Genomic DNA, 13,396 nt, shown 5'->3' on the forward strand with positions numbered 1-13,396 from the left:
TGGTATCCAGGGACACAGAAGCATTTATACTCACTTAGCCCTTCAACACACAGAGCCCCATTCAAACAAGGATTTGATGCACAGTAGGCAAGATTGGTCTCACAGTTAACCCCTGTGTAACCAGGTTGACAATCACAGGTATAATTCCCAATCCCATCCAAGCAAGTTCCATTGTTCTTGCATGAGTTGATACGGCATTCATTGATTTCTGTTGTGCAGTTTTCCCCTTCATACCCCGGAGAGCACAGGCAACTATATCCATTCATCTTATCTATGCAATCAACATGAAGTCCTTGGCAAGGATTGCTCTCACATTCATTTATATCTAGATTGCAATCAATACCTGCAAAGCCAGCTAAGCAGGAGCAGTTGTATTGCAGACTTCCTGCTGTGGTCTTACAGGTGCCATTATTCAAACACATCTTAAAAGAACAGGCATCAAACTGTAATTCACAATTCTTTCCTAAGTAGATCACAGGATCAACTGGACACTGACAGGTGTAGTTATTTCGGCCATCAATGCAAATCCCGTTGTTCTGGCAGGGCTGTGATGAGCAATGGTTGACATTCGGAGAACATAAATTACCTGCGTGACAGAAAAAGAGAGAAATATTTAGTCAGACCAAATTAATCTCCAGTTTCCTGTGTTAAAGCAATGTTGTAATATTGCAGGCTGATTTATTAATTTTAAAACTGGCACTTCAGGCACACAGTAGTTAACATTCCAAACTTCTTGGGACTCTCTTTCACTGCTGGGCTGAACATGCCAAGTTTTATTTAGAGAATTGAAGTAATTTTCTAGTATTCAATCACAATCTGTTATTAGTTAACAAGCAACAGGAGAAAAGTCTGTATATAGTAACCGCAACTTGCATTTATATAGCGCCTTTAACATAGGAAGTATCCCAAGGCGCTTAACATACATAAGAACATAAGAAATAGGAGCAGGAGTAGGCCATACGGCCCCTCGAGCCTGCTCCACCATTCAATAAGATCATGGCTGATCTGATCATGGACTCAGCTCCACTTCCCTGCCTGCTCCCCATAACCTCTTATCCCCTTTTCGTCTAAGAAACTGTCTATTTCGGTCTTAAATTCGGTCTGAGCTTCCACAGCTTTCTGAGGCAGCGAATTCCACAGATTCACAACCCTCTGAGAGAAGAAATTTCTCCTCATCTCTGTTATTCTAAGATCATGCCCTCTAGTTCTAGTCTCCCCCACTAGTGGAAACATCCTCTCTGCATCCACCTTGTCAAGCCCCCTCATAATCTTATACGTTTCGATAAGATCACCTTTCATTCTTCTGCACTCCAATGAGTAGAGGCCCAACCTACTCAATCTTTCCTCATAAGTCAACCCCCTCATCCCCGGAATCAACCTAGTGAACCTTCTCTGAACTGCCTCCAAAGCAAGTATATCCTGTCGAAAATATGGAAACCAAAACTGCACGCAGTATTCCAGGTGTGGCCTCACCAATACCTTGAATAGCTGTAGCAAGACTTCCCTGTTTTTATATTCCATCCCCTTTGCAATAAAGGCCAAGATACCATTGGCCTTCATGATCACTTGCTGTGCCTGCATACTAACCTTTTGTGTTTCATGCACAAGTACCCCCAAGTCCCGCTGTACTGCAGCACTTTGCAATCTTTCTCCATTTAAATAATAACTTGCTCTTTGATTTTTTTCTGCCAAAGTGCATGACCTCACACTTTCCAACATTATACTCCATCTGCCAAATTTTTGCCCACTCACTTAGCCTGTCTATGTCCTTTTGCAGCTTTTTTATGTCCTCCTCACACATTGCTTTTCCTCCCATCTTTGTATCATCAGCAAACTTGGCTACGTTACACTCAGTCCCTTCTTCCAAGTTGTTAATATAGATTGTAAATAGTTGGTGTCCCAGCACTGATCCCTGCGGTACCCCACTCGTTACTGATTGCGAACCAGAGAATGAACCATTTATCCCGACTCTCTGTTTTCTGTTTGTTAGCCAATCTTCTATCGATGCCAAAAATTACCCCCAACCCCGTGAACTTTTATCTTGTGCAGTAACCTTTTGTGTGGCACCTTGTCAAAGGCTTTCTGGAAGTCCAAATACACCACATTCACTGGTTCCCCTTTATCCACCCTGTTTGTTGCATCCTCAAAGAATTCCAGCAAATTTGTCAAACATGACTTCCCCTTCATAAATTCATGTTGACTTTGCCTGACCAAATTTTGCTTTTCCAAATGGCCTGTTACTGCTTCTTTAATAATGGACTCCAACATTTTCCCAACCACATAGCTTAGGCCAATTGGTTTCCTGCTTTTTGTCTGCCTCCTTTTTTAAATAGGGGCGTTACATTTGCAGTTTTCCAATCTGCTGGGACTTCCCCAGAATCCAGGGAATTTTGGTAAATTACAACCAATCCCTGCCGCTACTTCTCTTAAGATTCTAGGATGCAAGCCATCAGGTCCAGGGCATTTATCTGCCTTTAGTCCCATTATCTTACTGAGTACCACCTCCTTAGTGCTTGTGATTGTGTGAAGTTCCTCCCCCCCTACAGCCCCTTAACTATCCACTGTTGGGATATTGTTTGTGTCCTCTACCATAAAGACCGATACAAAATATTTGTTCAGAGTTTCTGCCATCTCCATGTTCCCCATTATTAATTCCCCGGTGTCGTCCTCCAAGGGACTAACATTTACTTTAGCCACTCTTTTTCTTTTTATATACGTATAGAAACTCTTGCTATCTGTTTTTATATTTTGTGCTAATTTACTTTCATAGTCTATCTTCCCTTTCTTAATCATTTTTTTTAGTCATTCTTTGCTTGCTTTTAAAAGCTTCCCAGTCTTCTGTCCTCCCACTAGTTTTGGCCACTTTGTATGCCCTTGTTTTAAATTGGATACCATCCTTTATTTCTTTAGTTAGCCACGGATGGCTATCTTTTCTCTTGCACCCTTTCCTCCTCACTGGAATATATTTTTCTTGAGAGTTGTGAAATATCTCTTTAAATATCATCATCATAGGCGGTCCCTCGAACGAGGATGACTTGCTTCCACGAGCGTTCACAGATGTTTCAAGGAAAGACCCGATGTTCCAGTCCTGAACTCCAGTTGAGGGGGTGGAAGATGCCTGTGCGTGGATTTTTCTAACATGTGGTGATCGTTGCACATCAGCCACCACACGGGCTTGACATTAAATGTACACCACTGTTCATCAACCGTCCTACACTTCAATCTGTTTTCCCAGTCCACTTTAGCCAACTCTGCCCTCATACTTTCATAGTCTCCTTTATTTAAGCTTAGTACGCTGGTTAGAGATCCAACTTTCTCACCCTCCATCTGAATTTGAAATTCAATCATGCTATGATCACTCATTCCAAGGAGATCATTTACTAGAAGATTGTTTATTGATCCTGTCTCATTACACAGGACCAGATCGAAGATAGCCTGCCCCCTGGTTGGTTTCATTACATACAGCTCAAGGAACCCGTCCCTTATGCACTCTATGAACTCTTCCTCAAGGCTACCCTGACCAATTTGATTTGTCCAATCAATATGGAGGTCAAAATCACCCATGGTTATTGCTGCTCCCTTTTTACAAGCCCTATTTCTTGCTTTATACCCCAACCAACAGAGTTGCTACTATTAGGGGGCCTATAGACTGCCCACCAGTGACTTTTTTCCCTTATTATTCCTTATCTCCACCCAAACTGTTTCAACACCCTGATCCTTTGAGCATATATCGTTTCTCACTATTGCAGTGATTCCATCCTTTATCAATAGAGCTACTCCACCTCCTTTTCCTTTCTGTCTATCCTTCCAGATTGTCAAATATCCCTGAATATTTAATTCCCAGTCCTGGTCACCTTGCAACCATATCTCTGTAATGGCTATCAGATCATACACATTTGTCTCAATTTATGCTGTCAACTCATCTATTTTGTTACAAATGCTACATGCATTTAGACAAAGTGCCTTTAAATTTGTTTTATTACCTTTTTTACCTGCTTGTTCCCTCTCTCCTTCAAACTTACTTTCTTTATTTTTGCTTTCTAATTCCAGCTTTACTCCCCGCCCTACTGAATCTATTTTCAGGTTCCCATCCCATCCCCCTGCCAAACTAGTTTAAACCCTCCCCAACAGCACTAGCAAGCCCCCCCGCGAGGATATTGGTCCCGGCTCTGTTGAGATGTAACTTGTCTGGCTTGTACAGGTCCCACCTTCCCCAGAAGCGGTCCCAATGCCTCAGGAAACTAAAGCCTTCCCGCCTGCACCATCTCTCCAGCCACGTATTCATCTACTCTATCCTCCTATTTCTGAACACTAGCTCGTAGCACTGGGAGTAATTCCGGAGATTACAACCTTTGAGGTCCTGCTTTTTAATCTCTCTCCTAGCTCCCTAAACTCTGCCTGCAGGAACTCATCCCTCTTCCTACCTATGTCATTGGTACCGATGTGGACCACGAACTCTGGCTGTTCACCCTCTCCCCCCAGAATGTCCTGCAGCCGCTCAGTGACATCCTTGACCCTGGCACCAGGGAGGCAACATACCATCCTGGAGTCACATCTGCGGCCACAGAAAGGCCTGTCTGCTTCCCTGACTATGGAACCCCTTCCCACTATAGCTTTTCCATTCTTTTTCCTCCCCCCCTGTGCAGCTGAGCCACCCGTGGTGCCATGGACTTAGCTCTGGCTGCACTCCCAAGAGCCACCATTGCCCCCACCGGTACTCAGAACAGAGGGAAAACAATAGAATGGACGAAGAGCGATGGTGTGAGAGCTAAGAGACATGCCTGAAACGTTGGTCAAAAAGATGGGTTTTAAGAAGGTTTTTGAAGGAGGTGTGAGACAGGAATGGAGAGGTTTGGGCAGGAGGTCCAGGGAGTAGGGTTGGGGCAGCTGAAGGCTGTGCTACCAATGGTGGGATGTAGGGAGGAGCAATGCACTATACAAACAGCTATCTTATTATGCATCAGTTAATGGAAACATTGTAAATAGTGAGGAAAATAGTACCAGGGTTCAGCAGGACATAGTCAGAGTGATTTTTTTTTTCCACACATGCACAAGGTTTTCAGTGCCATTCTCATCACTGCAAAATATATTGACGTGATGTGTGTATGTGTGTGTGTGTTTTTAAATCTGGGGCTGGTCCCGGGTCTGTCGTCTCTCAGGAAGACAATACGCCCACACCCTTCAGAGATGCCTTTGGCGACTGAACGCTGGTTTGGGCAACCTGTCCCCACCACTTTTTCAGGAGTTTACTGATTCTAAAATGAAGGCTTTTTCCAGGTGTGTGGTGTAGTTTTGCTGTGTGAGATGTTTGTGAAAGAGGAGAAGGAATGTGAGCTTTTAGTGTGGGGCAGAAGTAACGTCGTTTGACGGAGAAGCGACACAATCTTAATCAGTGCACAGAGAGAGGTGAGTCAGCAGCAGAGCTGGTCTCCAGTTAGTCTTGGTTAACCCTTGCCACTGGACGAAGGCCTAGTTCTGTCAAGCCCGTGTGGTGACTGGTGTGCAACGGTCACTACACGTTAATAAAATCCACGCACAGGCATCATCCATCCTTCGAGATTTAGCTCGAGATCCGGAATATTAGGTCCTTCATTGAAACACCTCAGAACCTTTTAGCGTGGAAGCAAGTCATCCTCGATTCGAGGGACCGCCTATGATGATGGGTTAAACGGGCAGACACATGGGGCTTAATTTTCCCCAGTGATTTGTGCCGTTTTTTTGGAGCAGGCGGCTTTTTTTGGCCCAAGTTGAAAAACCACAGTTTCCCCAATCAATTTGCCCTAGCGTAACTCAGTTACAATTTTTTTAGGTACTTTTTTTTCAGCCAAAGGGGGCGTAACCAGCCACCCGCGCCAATTCTGGCCATTTAGGGAAGTTTGGCCAGCTGAGAGTTACTCCAGTTCTGCTTAGGCCAGCGTATTTGGCCTCGGCGGAAAAACCTTCTGGAGAGTTAAGGAAATCGGCGCCAGCATGTAAATCAGCGTAGCAGATGCTCAGAGAGAGAAAGAGCGAGAGACAGACAGACAGACACCATTTGGGCAGCAGACCGGACTGGACCTGCAAGCCCTTCGGCTGGGGGCATTGGAGGTAAGTTGCTGCAATATGTTTCAATGTGTTTTTAAGTTAATGTGTTGGGAGCTGGTTGTATGTTTCACTTTGCAGCCTCAGCTTGCATTGTGTCCCTGGTTACCGTGGCAACCAGATCTTTCTGGTGCAGATCAAGGCTCCACCCCCAAAACTAAAGGTTAGGTCACGCCAAAATGAAGAAATCCAACGGGGAAATTTAGAAATTTTTTTTTTTGCCGTATTTGGGACCCAAAAAACGGGCGTAACTCTTCAAGTATGCCAAAAAAAAGCTTTGGGGAAAATTGAGCCCATGATACTTAAGTGAAGTGATGTATTTTGGAAGGAAAACTGATGCACGATAAATGACATGGTACAAATTTAAAGGGAGGGAACATGGAGACCAAAGTTCTCTCTCTGCTGGTCCCATGCACCCCAGAACCGGCTTTTTCAATGTTAAGTTTTGCATATGAGCGAAACAGTGAATGGGCTATGCAACACCTTAAAGGGGCTGCGCACCCAAACAAAAATAAGGGGGAAGATTGATCGAGACCTGGGGGTTCACATGCACAAAGATGGCAGGACGAGTGGAGAAGGCTGTTTAAAAAGCATATGGGATCCTTGGCTTTATAAATAGAGTACAAAAGCAAGGAAGTTATGCTAAATCTTCGTAAGTCTCTAGTTAGGCCCTAGCTAGATTATTGTGTCCAGTTCCAGGCACCACACTTTAGGAAGCACATCAAGGTGGTGGAAGTAGATTCAATAGTAATTTTCAAAAGGGAATTGGATATATAAGAACATAAGAAATAGGAACAGGAGTAGGCCATACGGCCCCTCGAGCCTGCTCCACCAATCAATAAGATCATGGCATGAAAAGGAAAAATTTGCAAGGCAATGGGGAAAGTGCAGGGAAGTGGGACTAATTGGACAAATGGCCTCCTCTGTGGTGTATGATTCCATGATTTAATGGGCCAAGTTGAACCACAGCACTTGGGCTGTAATTGACAAGAAGCTTTCTTGTGTGTGTATGCGACAGCTTCCACAATGGTTGTAATATGTTTTATAAGCAGAAATGTTTCTTTTTACAAGAGATTTTTTTTAAATTGGGTTTATCTCTGGAAATGGATGTGTCACGATAATTAATATAAGTTGCCAGTACTCTTGGATGATGTGGAATCTATGGGTGGAGCTGCGAAATACCAAAGGGCAGAAAACGCTAGTGGGAGTTGTGTACAGACCACCAAACAGTAGTAGTAAGGTTGGGGACAGCATCAAACAAGAAATGAGGGATGCTTGCAATAAAGGTGCAGCAGTTATCATGGGCGAATTTAATCTACATATTGATTGGGCTAACCAAACTGGTAGCAATATGATGGAGGAGGATTTCCTGGAGTGTATTAGGAATGGTTTTCTGGGCCAATATGTCGAGGAACCAACTAGAGGGCTGGCCATCCTAGACTGGGTGATGTGTAATGAGAAAGGACGAATTATCAATCTTGTAGAGTTCTTTATTAAGACGGAGAGTGACACAGTTAATTCAGAGACTAGGGTCCTGAACTTGAGGAAAGGTAACTTCGATGGTATGAGATGTGAATTGGCTAGAATAGGCTGGCGAGTGAGGAGTAAAGGTTTTGACGGTGGATAGGCAATGGAAAACATTTAAAGATCACATGGATGAACTTCAACAATTGTACATTCCTGTCTGGAGTAAAAATAAAATGGGGAAGGTGGCTCAACCGTGGCTAACAAGGGAAATTAAGGATAGTGCTAAATCCGAGGAAGAGGCATATAAATTGGCCAGAAAAAGCAGCAAACCTGAGGACTGGGAGAATTTTCTAACTCAGCAGAGGAGGACAAAGCGTTTAATTAGGAGGGGGAAAATCGAGTATAAGAGGAAGCTTGCTGGGAACATAAAAGTTGACTGCAAAAGCTTCTATAGATATGTGAGGAGAAAAAGATTAGTGAAGACAAACGTAGGTCCCTTGCAGTCGGATTCAGGTGAATTTATAATGGGAATAAAAAAATGGCGGACCAGTTAAACAAATACTTTGGTTCTGTCTTCACGAAGGAAGACACAAATAACCTTCCAGAAATACTAGGGGACTGAGGGTCTCGTGAGAAGGAGGAACTGAAGGAAATCCTTATTAGGCGGGAAATTGTGTTAGGGAAATTGATGGGATTGAAGGCCGATAAATCCCCGGGGCCTGATAGTTTGCATCCCAGAGTACTTAAGGAAGTGGCCCTAGAAATAGTGGATGCATTGGTGATCATTTTCCAACAGTCTATCGACTCTGGATCAGTTCCTATGGACTGGAGGGTAGCTAATGTAACACCACTTTTTAAAAAAGGAGGGAGAGAGAAAGCGGGCTGACATCAGTAGTGGGGAAAATGTTGGAATCAATTATTAAAGATGAATTAATTGTGCAAATAGATGTTAACAAATATGATGTGATTGGGATTACGGAGACGTGGCTCCAGGATGATCAGGGCTGGGAACTCAACATCCAGGGGTATTCAACATTCAGGAAGGATAGAATAAAAGGAAAAGGAGGTGGGGTAGCATTGCTGGTTAAAGAGGAGATTAATGCAATAGTTAGGAAAGACATTAGCTTGGATGATGTGGAATCTATATGGGTAGAGCTGCAGAACACTAAAGGGCAAAAATCGTTAGTGGGAGTTGTGTACAGACCTCCAAACAGTAGTAGTGATGTTTGGGAGGGCATCAAACAGGAAATTAGGAGTGCATGCAATAAAGGTGCAGCAGTTATAATGGGTGACTTTAATATGCACATAGATTGGGCTAGCCAAACTGGAAGCAATACGGTAGAGGAGGATTTCCTGGAATGCATAAGGGATGGTTTTCTAGACCAATATGTCGAGGAACCAACTAGGGGGGAGGCCATCTTAGACTGGGTGTTGTGTAATGAGAGAGGATTAATTAGCAATCTCATTGTGCGAGGCCCCTTGGGGAAGAGTGACCATAATATGGTGGAATTCTGCATTAGGATGGAGAATGAAACAGTTAATTCAGAGACCATGGTCCAGAACTTAAAGAAGGGTAACTTTGAAGGTATGAGGCATGAATTGGCTAAGATAGATTGGCTAATGATACTTAAGGGGTTGACTGTGGATGGGCAATGGCAGACATTTAGAGAACGCATGGATGAATTACAACAATTGTACATTCCTGTCTGGCGTAAAAATAAAAAAGGGAAGGTGGCTCAACCGTGGCTATCTAGGGAAATCAGGGATAGTATTAAAGCCAAGGAAGTGGCATACAAATTGGCCAGAAATAGCAGCGAACCTGGGGACTGGGAGAAATTTAGAACTCAGCAGAGGAGGACAAAGGGTTTGATTAGGGTAGGGAAAATGGAGTACGAGAAGAAGCTTGCAGGGAACATTAAGGCGGATTGCAAAAGTTTCTATAGGTATGTAAAGAGAAAGAGGTTAGTAAAGACAAACGTAGGTCCCCTGCAGTCAGAATCAGGGGAAGTCATAACGGGGAACAAAGAAATGGCAGACCAATTGAACAAGTACTTTGGTTCAGTATTCACTAAGGAGGACACAAACAACCTTCCGGATATAAAAGTGGTCAGAGGGTCTATTAAGGAGGAGGAACTGAGGGAAATCTTTATTAGTCGGGAAATTGTGTTGGGGAAATTGATGGGATTGAAGGCCGATAAATCCCCAGGGCCTGATGGACTGCATCCCAGAGTACTTAAGGAGGTGGCCTTGGAAATAGCGGATGCATTGACAGTCATTTTCCAACATTCCATTGACTCTGGATCAGTTCCTATCGAGTGGAGGGTAGCCAATGTAACCCCACTTTTTAAAAAAGGAGGGAGAGAGAAAGCAGGGAATTATAGACCGGTCAGCCTGACCTCAGTAGTGGGTAAAATGATGGAATCAATTATTAAGGATGTCATAGCAGCGCATTTGGAAAATGGTGACATGATAGGTCCAAGTCAGCATGGATTTGTAAAAGGGAGATCATGCTTGACAAATCTTCTGGAATTTTTTGAGGATGTTTCCAATAAAGTGGACAAAGGAGTACCAGTTGATGTGGTATATTTGGACTTTCAGAAGGCTTTCGACAAGGTCCCACACAGGAGATTAATGTGCAAAGTTAAAGCACATGGGATTGGGGGTAGTGTGCTGACGTGGATTGAGAACTGGTTGTCAGACAGGAAGCAAAGAGTAGGAGTAAATGGGTACTTTTCGGAATGGCAGGCAGTGACTAGTGGGGTACCACAGGGTTCTGTGCTGGGGCCCCAGCTGTTTACATTGTACATTAATGATTTAGACGAGGGGATTAAATGTAGTATCTCCAAATTTGCGGATGACACTAAGTTGGGTGGCAGTGTGAGCTGCGAGGAGGATGCTATGAGGCTACAGAGTGACTTGGATAGATTAGGTGAGTGGGCAAATGCGTGGCAGATGAAGTATAATGTGGATAAATGTGAGGTTATCCACTTTGGTGGTAAAAACAGAGAGACAGACTATTATCTGAATGGTGACAGATTAGGAAAAGGGAAGGTGCAACGAGACCTGGGTGTCATGGTACATCAGTCATTGAAGGTTGGCATGCAGGTACAGCAGGCGGTTAAGAAAGCAAATGGCATGTTGGCCTTCATAGCGAGGGGATTTGAGTACAGGGGCAGGGAGGTGTTGCTACAGTTGTACAGGGCCTTGGTGAGGCCACACCTGGAGTATTGTGTACAGTTTTGGTCTCCTAACTTGAGGAAGGACATACTTGCTGTTGAGGGAGTGCAGCGAAGATTCACCAGACTGATTCCCGGGATGGTGGGACTGACCGATCAAGAAAGACTGAATCAACTGGGCTTGTATTCACTGGAGTTCAGAAGAGTGAGAGGGGACCTCATAGAAACGTTTAAAATTCTGACGGGTTTGGACAGGTTGGATGCAGGAAGAATGTTCCCAATGTTGGGGAAGTCCAGAACCAGGGGTCACAGTCTAAGGATAAGGGGTAAGCCATTTAGGACCGAGATAAGGAGAAACTTCTTCACCCAGAAAGTGGTGAACCTGTGGAATTCTCTACCACAGGAAGTAGTTGAGGCCAATTCACTAAATATATTCAAAAGGGAGTTAGATGAAGTCCTTACTACTCGGGGGATCAAGGGGTATGGCGTGAAAGCAGGAAGTGGGTACTGAAGTTTCATGTTCAGCCATGAACTCGTTGAATGGCGGTGCAGGCTAGAAGGGCTGAATGGCCTGCTCCTGCACCTATTTTCTATGTTTCTATGAAAGAGCAGCACATTTGGAAAGCAGTGACAGGATCGGTCCAAGTCAGCATGAATTTATGAAAGGAAATCATGCTTGACAAATCTTCTAGAATTTTTTGAGGATGTAACTGGTAGAGTGGACAAGGGAGAACCAGTGGATGTGGTGTATTTGGACTTTCAAAATGCTTTTGACAAGGTCCCACACAAGAGATTGTTGTGCAAAATTAAAGCACATGGTATTGGGGGTAATGTACTGATGTGGATAGAGGACTGGTTGGCAGACAGGAAGCAGAGAGTCGAGATAAACGTGTTCTTTTCAGGATGGCAGGCAATGACTAGTGGGGTGCTGCAGGGCTTAGTGCTGGGACCCCAGCTATTTACAATATACATTAATGATTTAGATGAAGGAATTGAATGTAATATCTCCAAGTTTGCAGATGACACTAAGCTGGGTGGCGGTGTGAGCTGTGAGGAAGGTGCTAAGAGGTTGCAGCGTGACTTGGACAGGTTCGGTGAGTGGGCAAATGCATGGCAGATGCAGTATAATGTGGATAAATGTGAGGTTATCCACTTTGGTGGCAAAAACACAAAGGCAGAATGTGATTTGAATGGCGGCAGATTAGGAAACGGGGAGGTGCAACAAGACCTGGGTGTCATGGTTCATCAGTCATTGAAAGTTGGCATGCAGGTACAGCAGGCAGTGAAGAAGGCAAATGGTATGTTGGCCTTCATAGCTAGGGGATTTGAGTATAGAAGTACGGAGGTTTTACTGCAGTTGTACAGGGCCTTAGTGAGGCCTCATCTGAATATTGTGTTCAGTTTTGGTCTTCTAATCTGAGGAAGGATGTTCTTGCTATTGAGGGAGTGCTGCGAAGGTTCACCAGACTGATTCCCGGGATGGCAGGACTGACATATGAGAAGAGACTGGATCGACTGGGCCTGTATTCATTGGAGTTTAGAAAGATGAGAGGGGATCTCATAGAAACATATAAAATTCTGACGGGACTGGACAGGTTAGATGCAGGAAGAATGTTCCCGATGTTAGGGAAGTCCAGAACCAGGGGACATAGTCTAAGGATAAGGAGTAAGAATTTAGGACTGAGATGAGGAGAAACTTCTTTACTCAGAGAGTCGTTAACCTATGGAATTCCCTATTGCAGAGAGTTGTTGATGCCAGTTCATTGGATATGTGCAAGAGGGAGTTAGATATGGCTCTTACAGCTAAAGGGATCAAGGAGTATGGAGAGAAAGCAGGAAACTGGTACTGAGGTGAATGATCAGCCATGATCTTATTGAATGATGGTGCAGGCTCGAAGGGCCGAATGGCCTACTCCTGCACCTATTTTCTATGTTTCTCTGTTTTTATGAAAACTTACTGGTAGGTTTTTTGTTCATAGTGGAGTAGGCATCTTTAAAAAAATATATATTTGTAATATCTTTCAATTAGGGTAAGTGAAATAAGTATAAATATTAAAAATAGTTAATACGTTTAGGACTGGATTTTCGGTTGTCTATAGCTCAGATGGGGCGGTAATGTGAGCTTTGGAGCTTTTACCGCCCCGCTGTAAAATTCGTACGAGGTTTAGCGGGGATGCAAACCGCTAGCGCCTGGCTGCTCTTGATCACTCCGATCATGACATCAGTCCTGATGCAACGCCCACACTTGCACCCAGCTCACTAAATTAAGTGCGGCTGCCTCATTTAGTGCCCGCCAATAACAACGACTGGAAAAACAGTCGGTACAGGCTTGCAGAGTCGTTAACTGATGGCAACTTAAAGGGATGAGGAAGCACTTCCTCGGAAGTCACAGTCAGTGCAACGTTTACACACAGCACGGTGCATGAGCCTCCCAGTTTGCAACGGCAGACAGACCAGATTGAAAACAAGTGATTTTGAAAACTTTAATGCGTGCCTTACAATGCCGCGCCTTTAAGAGTCGGCTTTTCCCGGGATCACAATCGGAGATTGGCACATGCGCAATGGGTCGGTTAAATTTAGCACCGACATTTTCGTTATCGCCCCCCCCACCCCCCCCACCCCCCCCCGGCCCCCCAGGTCAAGTGTATAACGGCCGGTTTTGCCCCACTTTC

At 44.2% G+C, this 13,396-nt stretch overlaps 1 protein-coding gene across 1 annotated transcript in view; it reads right to left on the reverse strand.

Annotated features, from left to right (window-relative positions):
- Positions 1-13,396, reverse strand: part of LOC139232467 (protein crumbs homolog 1-like) — a 216,264-nt gene that overhangs the window by 111,155 nt on the left and 91,713 nt on the right. The window contains exon 2 of the mRNA XM_070862702.1: positions 344-586. Within this exon, the coding sequence (XP_070718803.1) occupies positions 344-586 (243 nt within the window). The remainder of the gene's footprint in view (positions 1-343; positions 587-13,396) is intronic.

Source organism: Pristiophorus japonicus, chromosome 20 (assembly GCF_044704955.1).
Source record: "Pristiophorus japonicus isolate sPriJap1 chromosome 20, sPriJap1.hap1, whole genome shotgun sequence".
In the NCBI taxonomy this organism is placed as follows: domain Eukaryota; kingdom Metazoa; phylum Chordata; class Chondrichthyes; family Pristiophoridae; genus Pristiophorus; species Pristiophorus japonicus.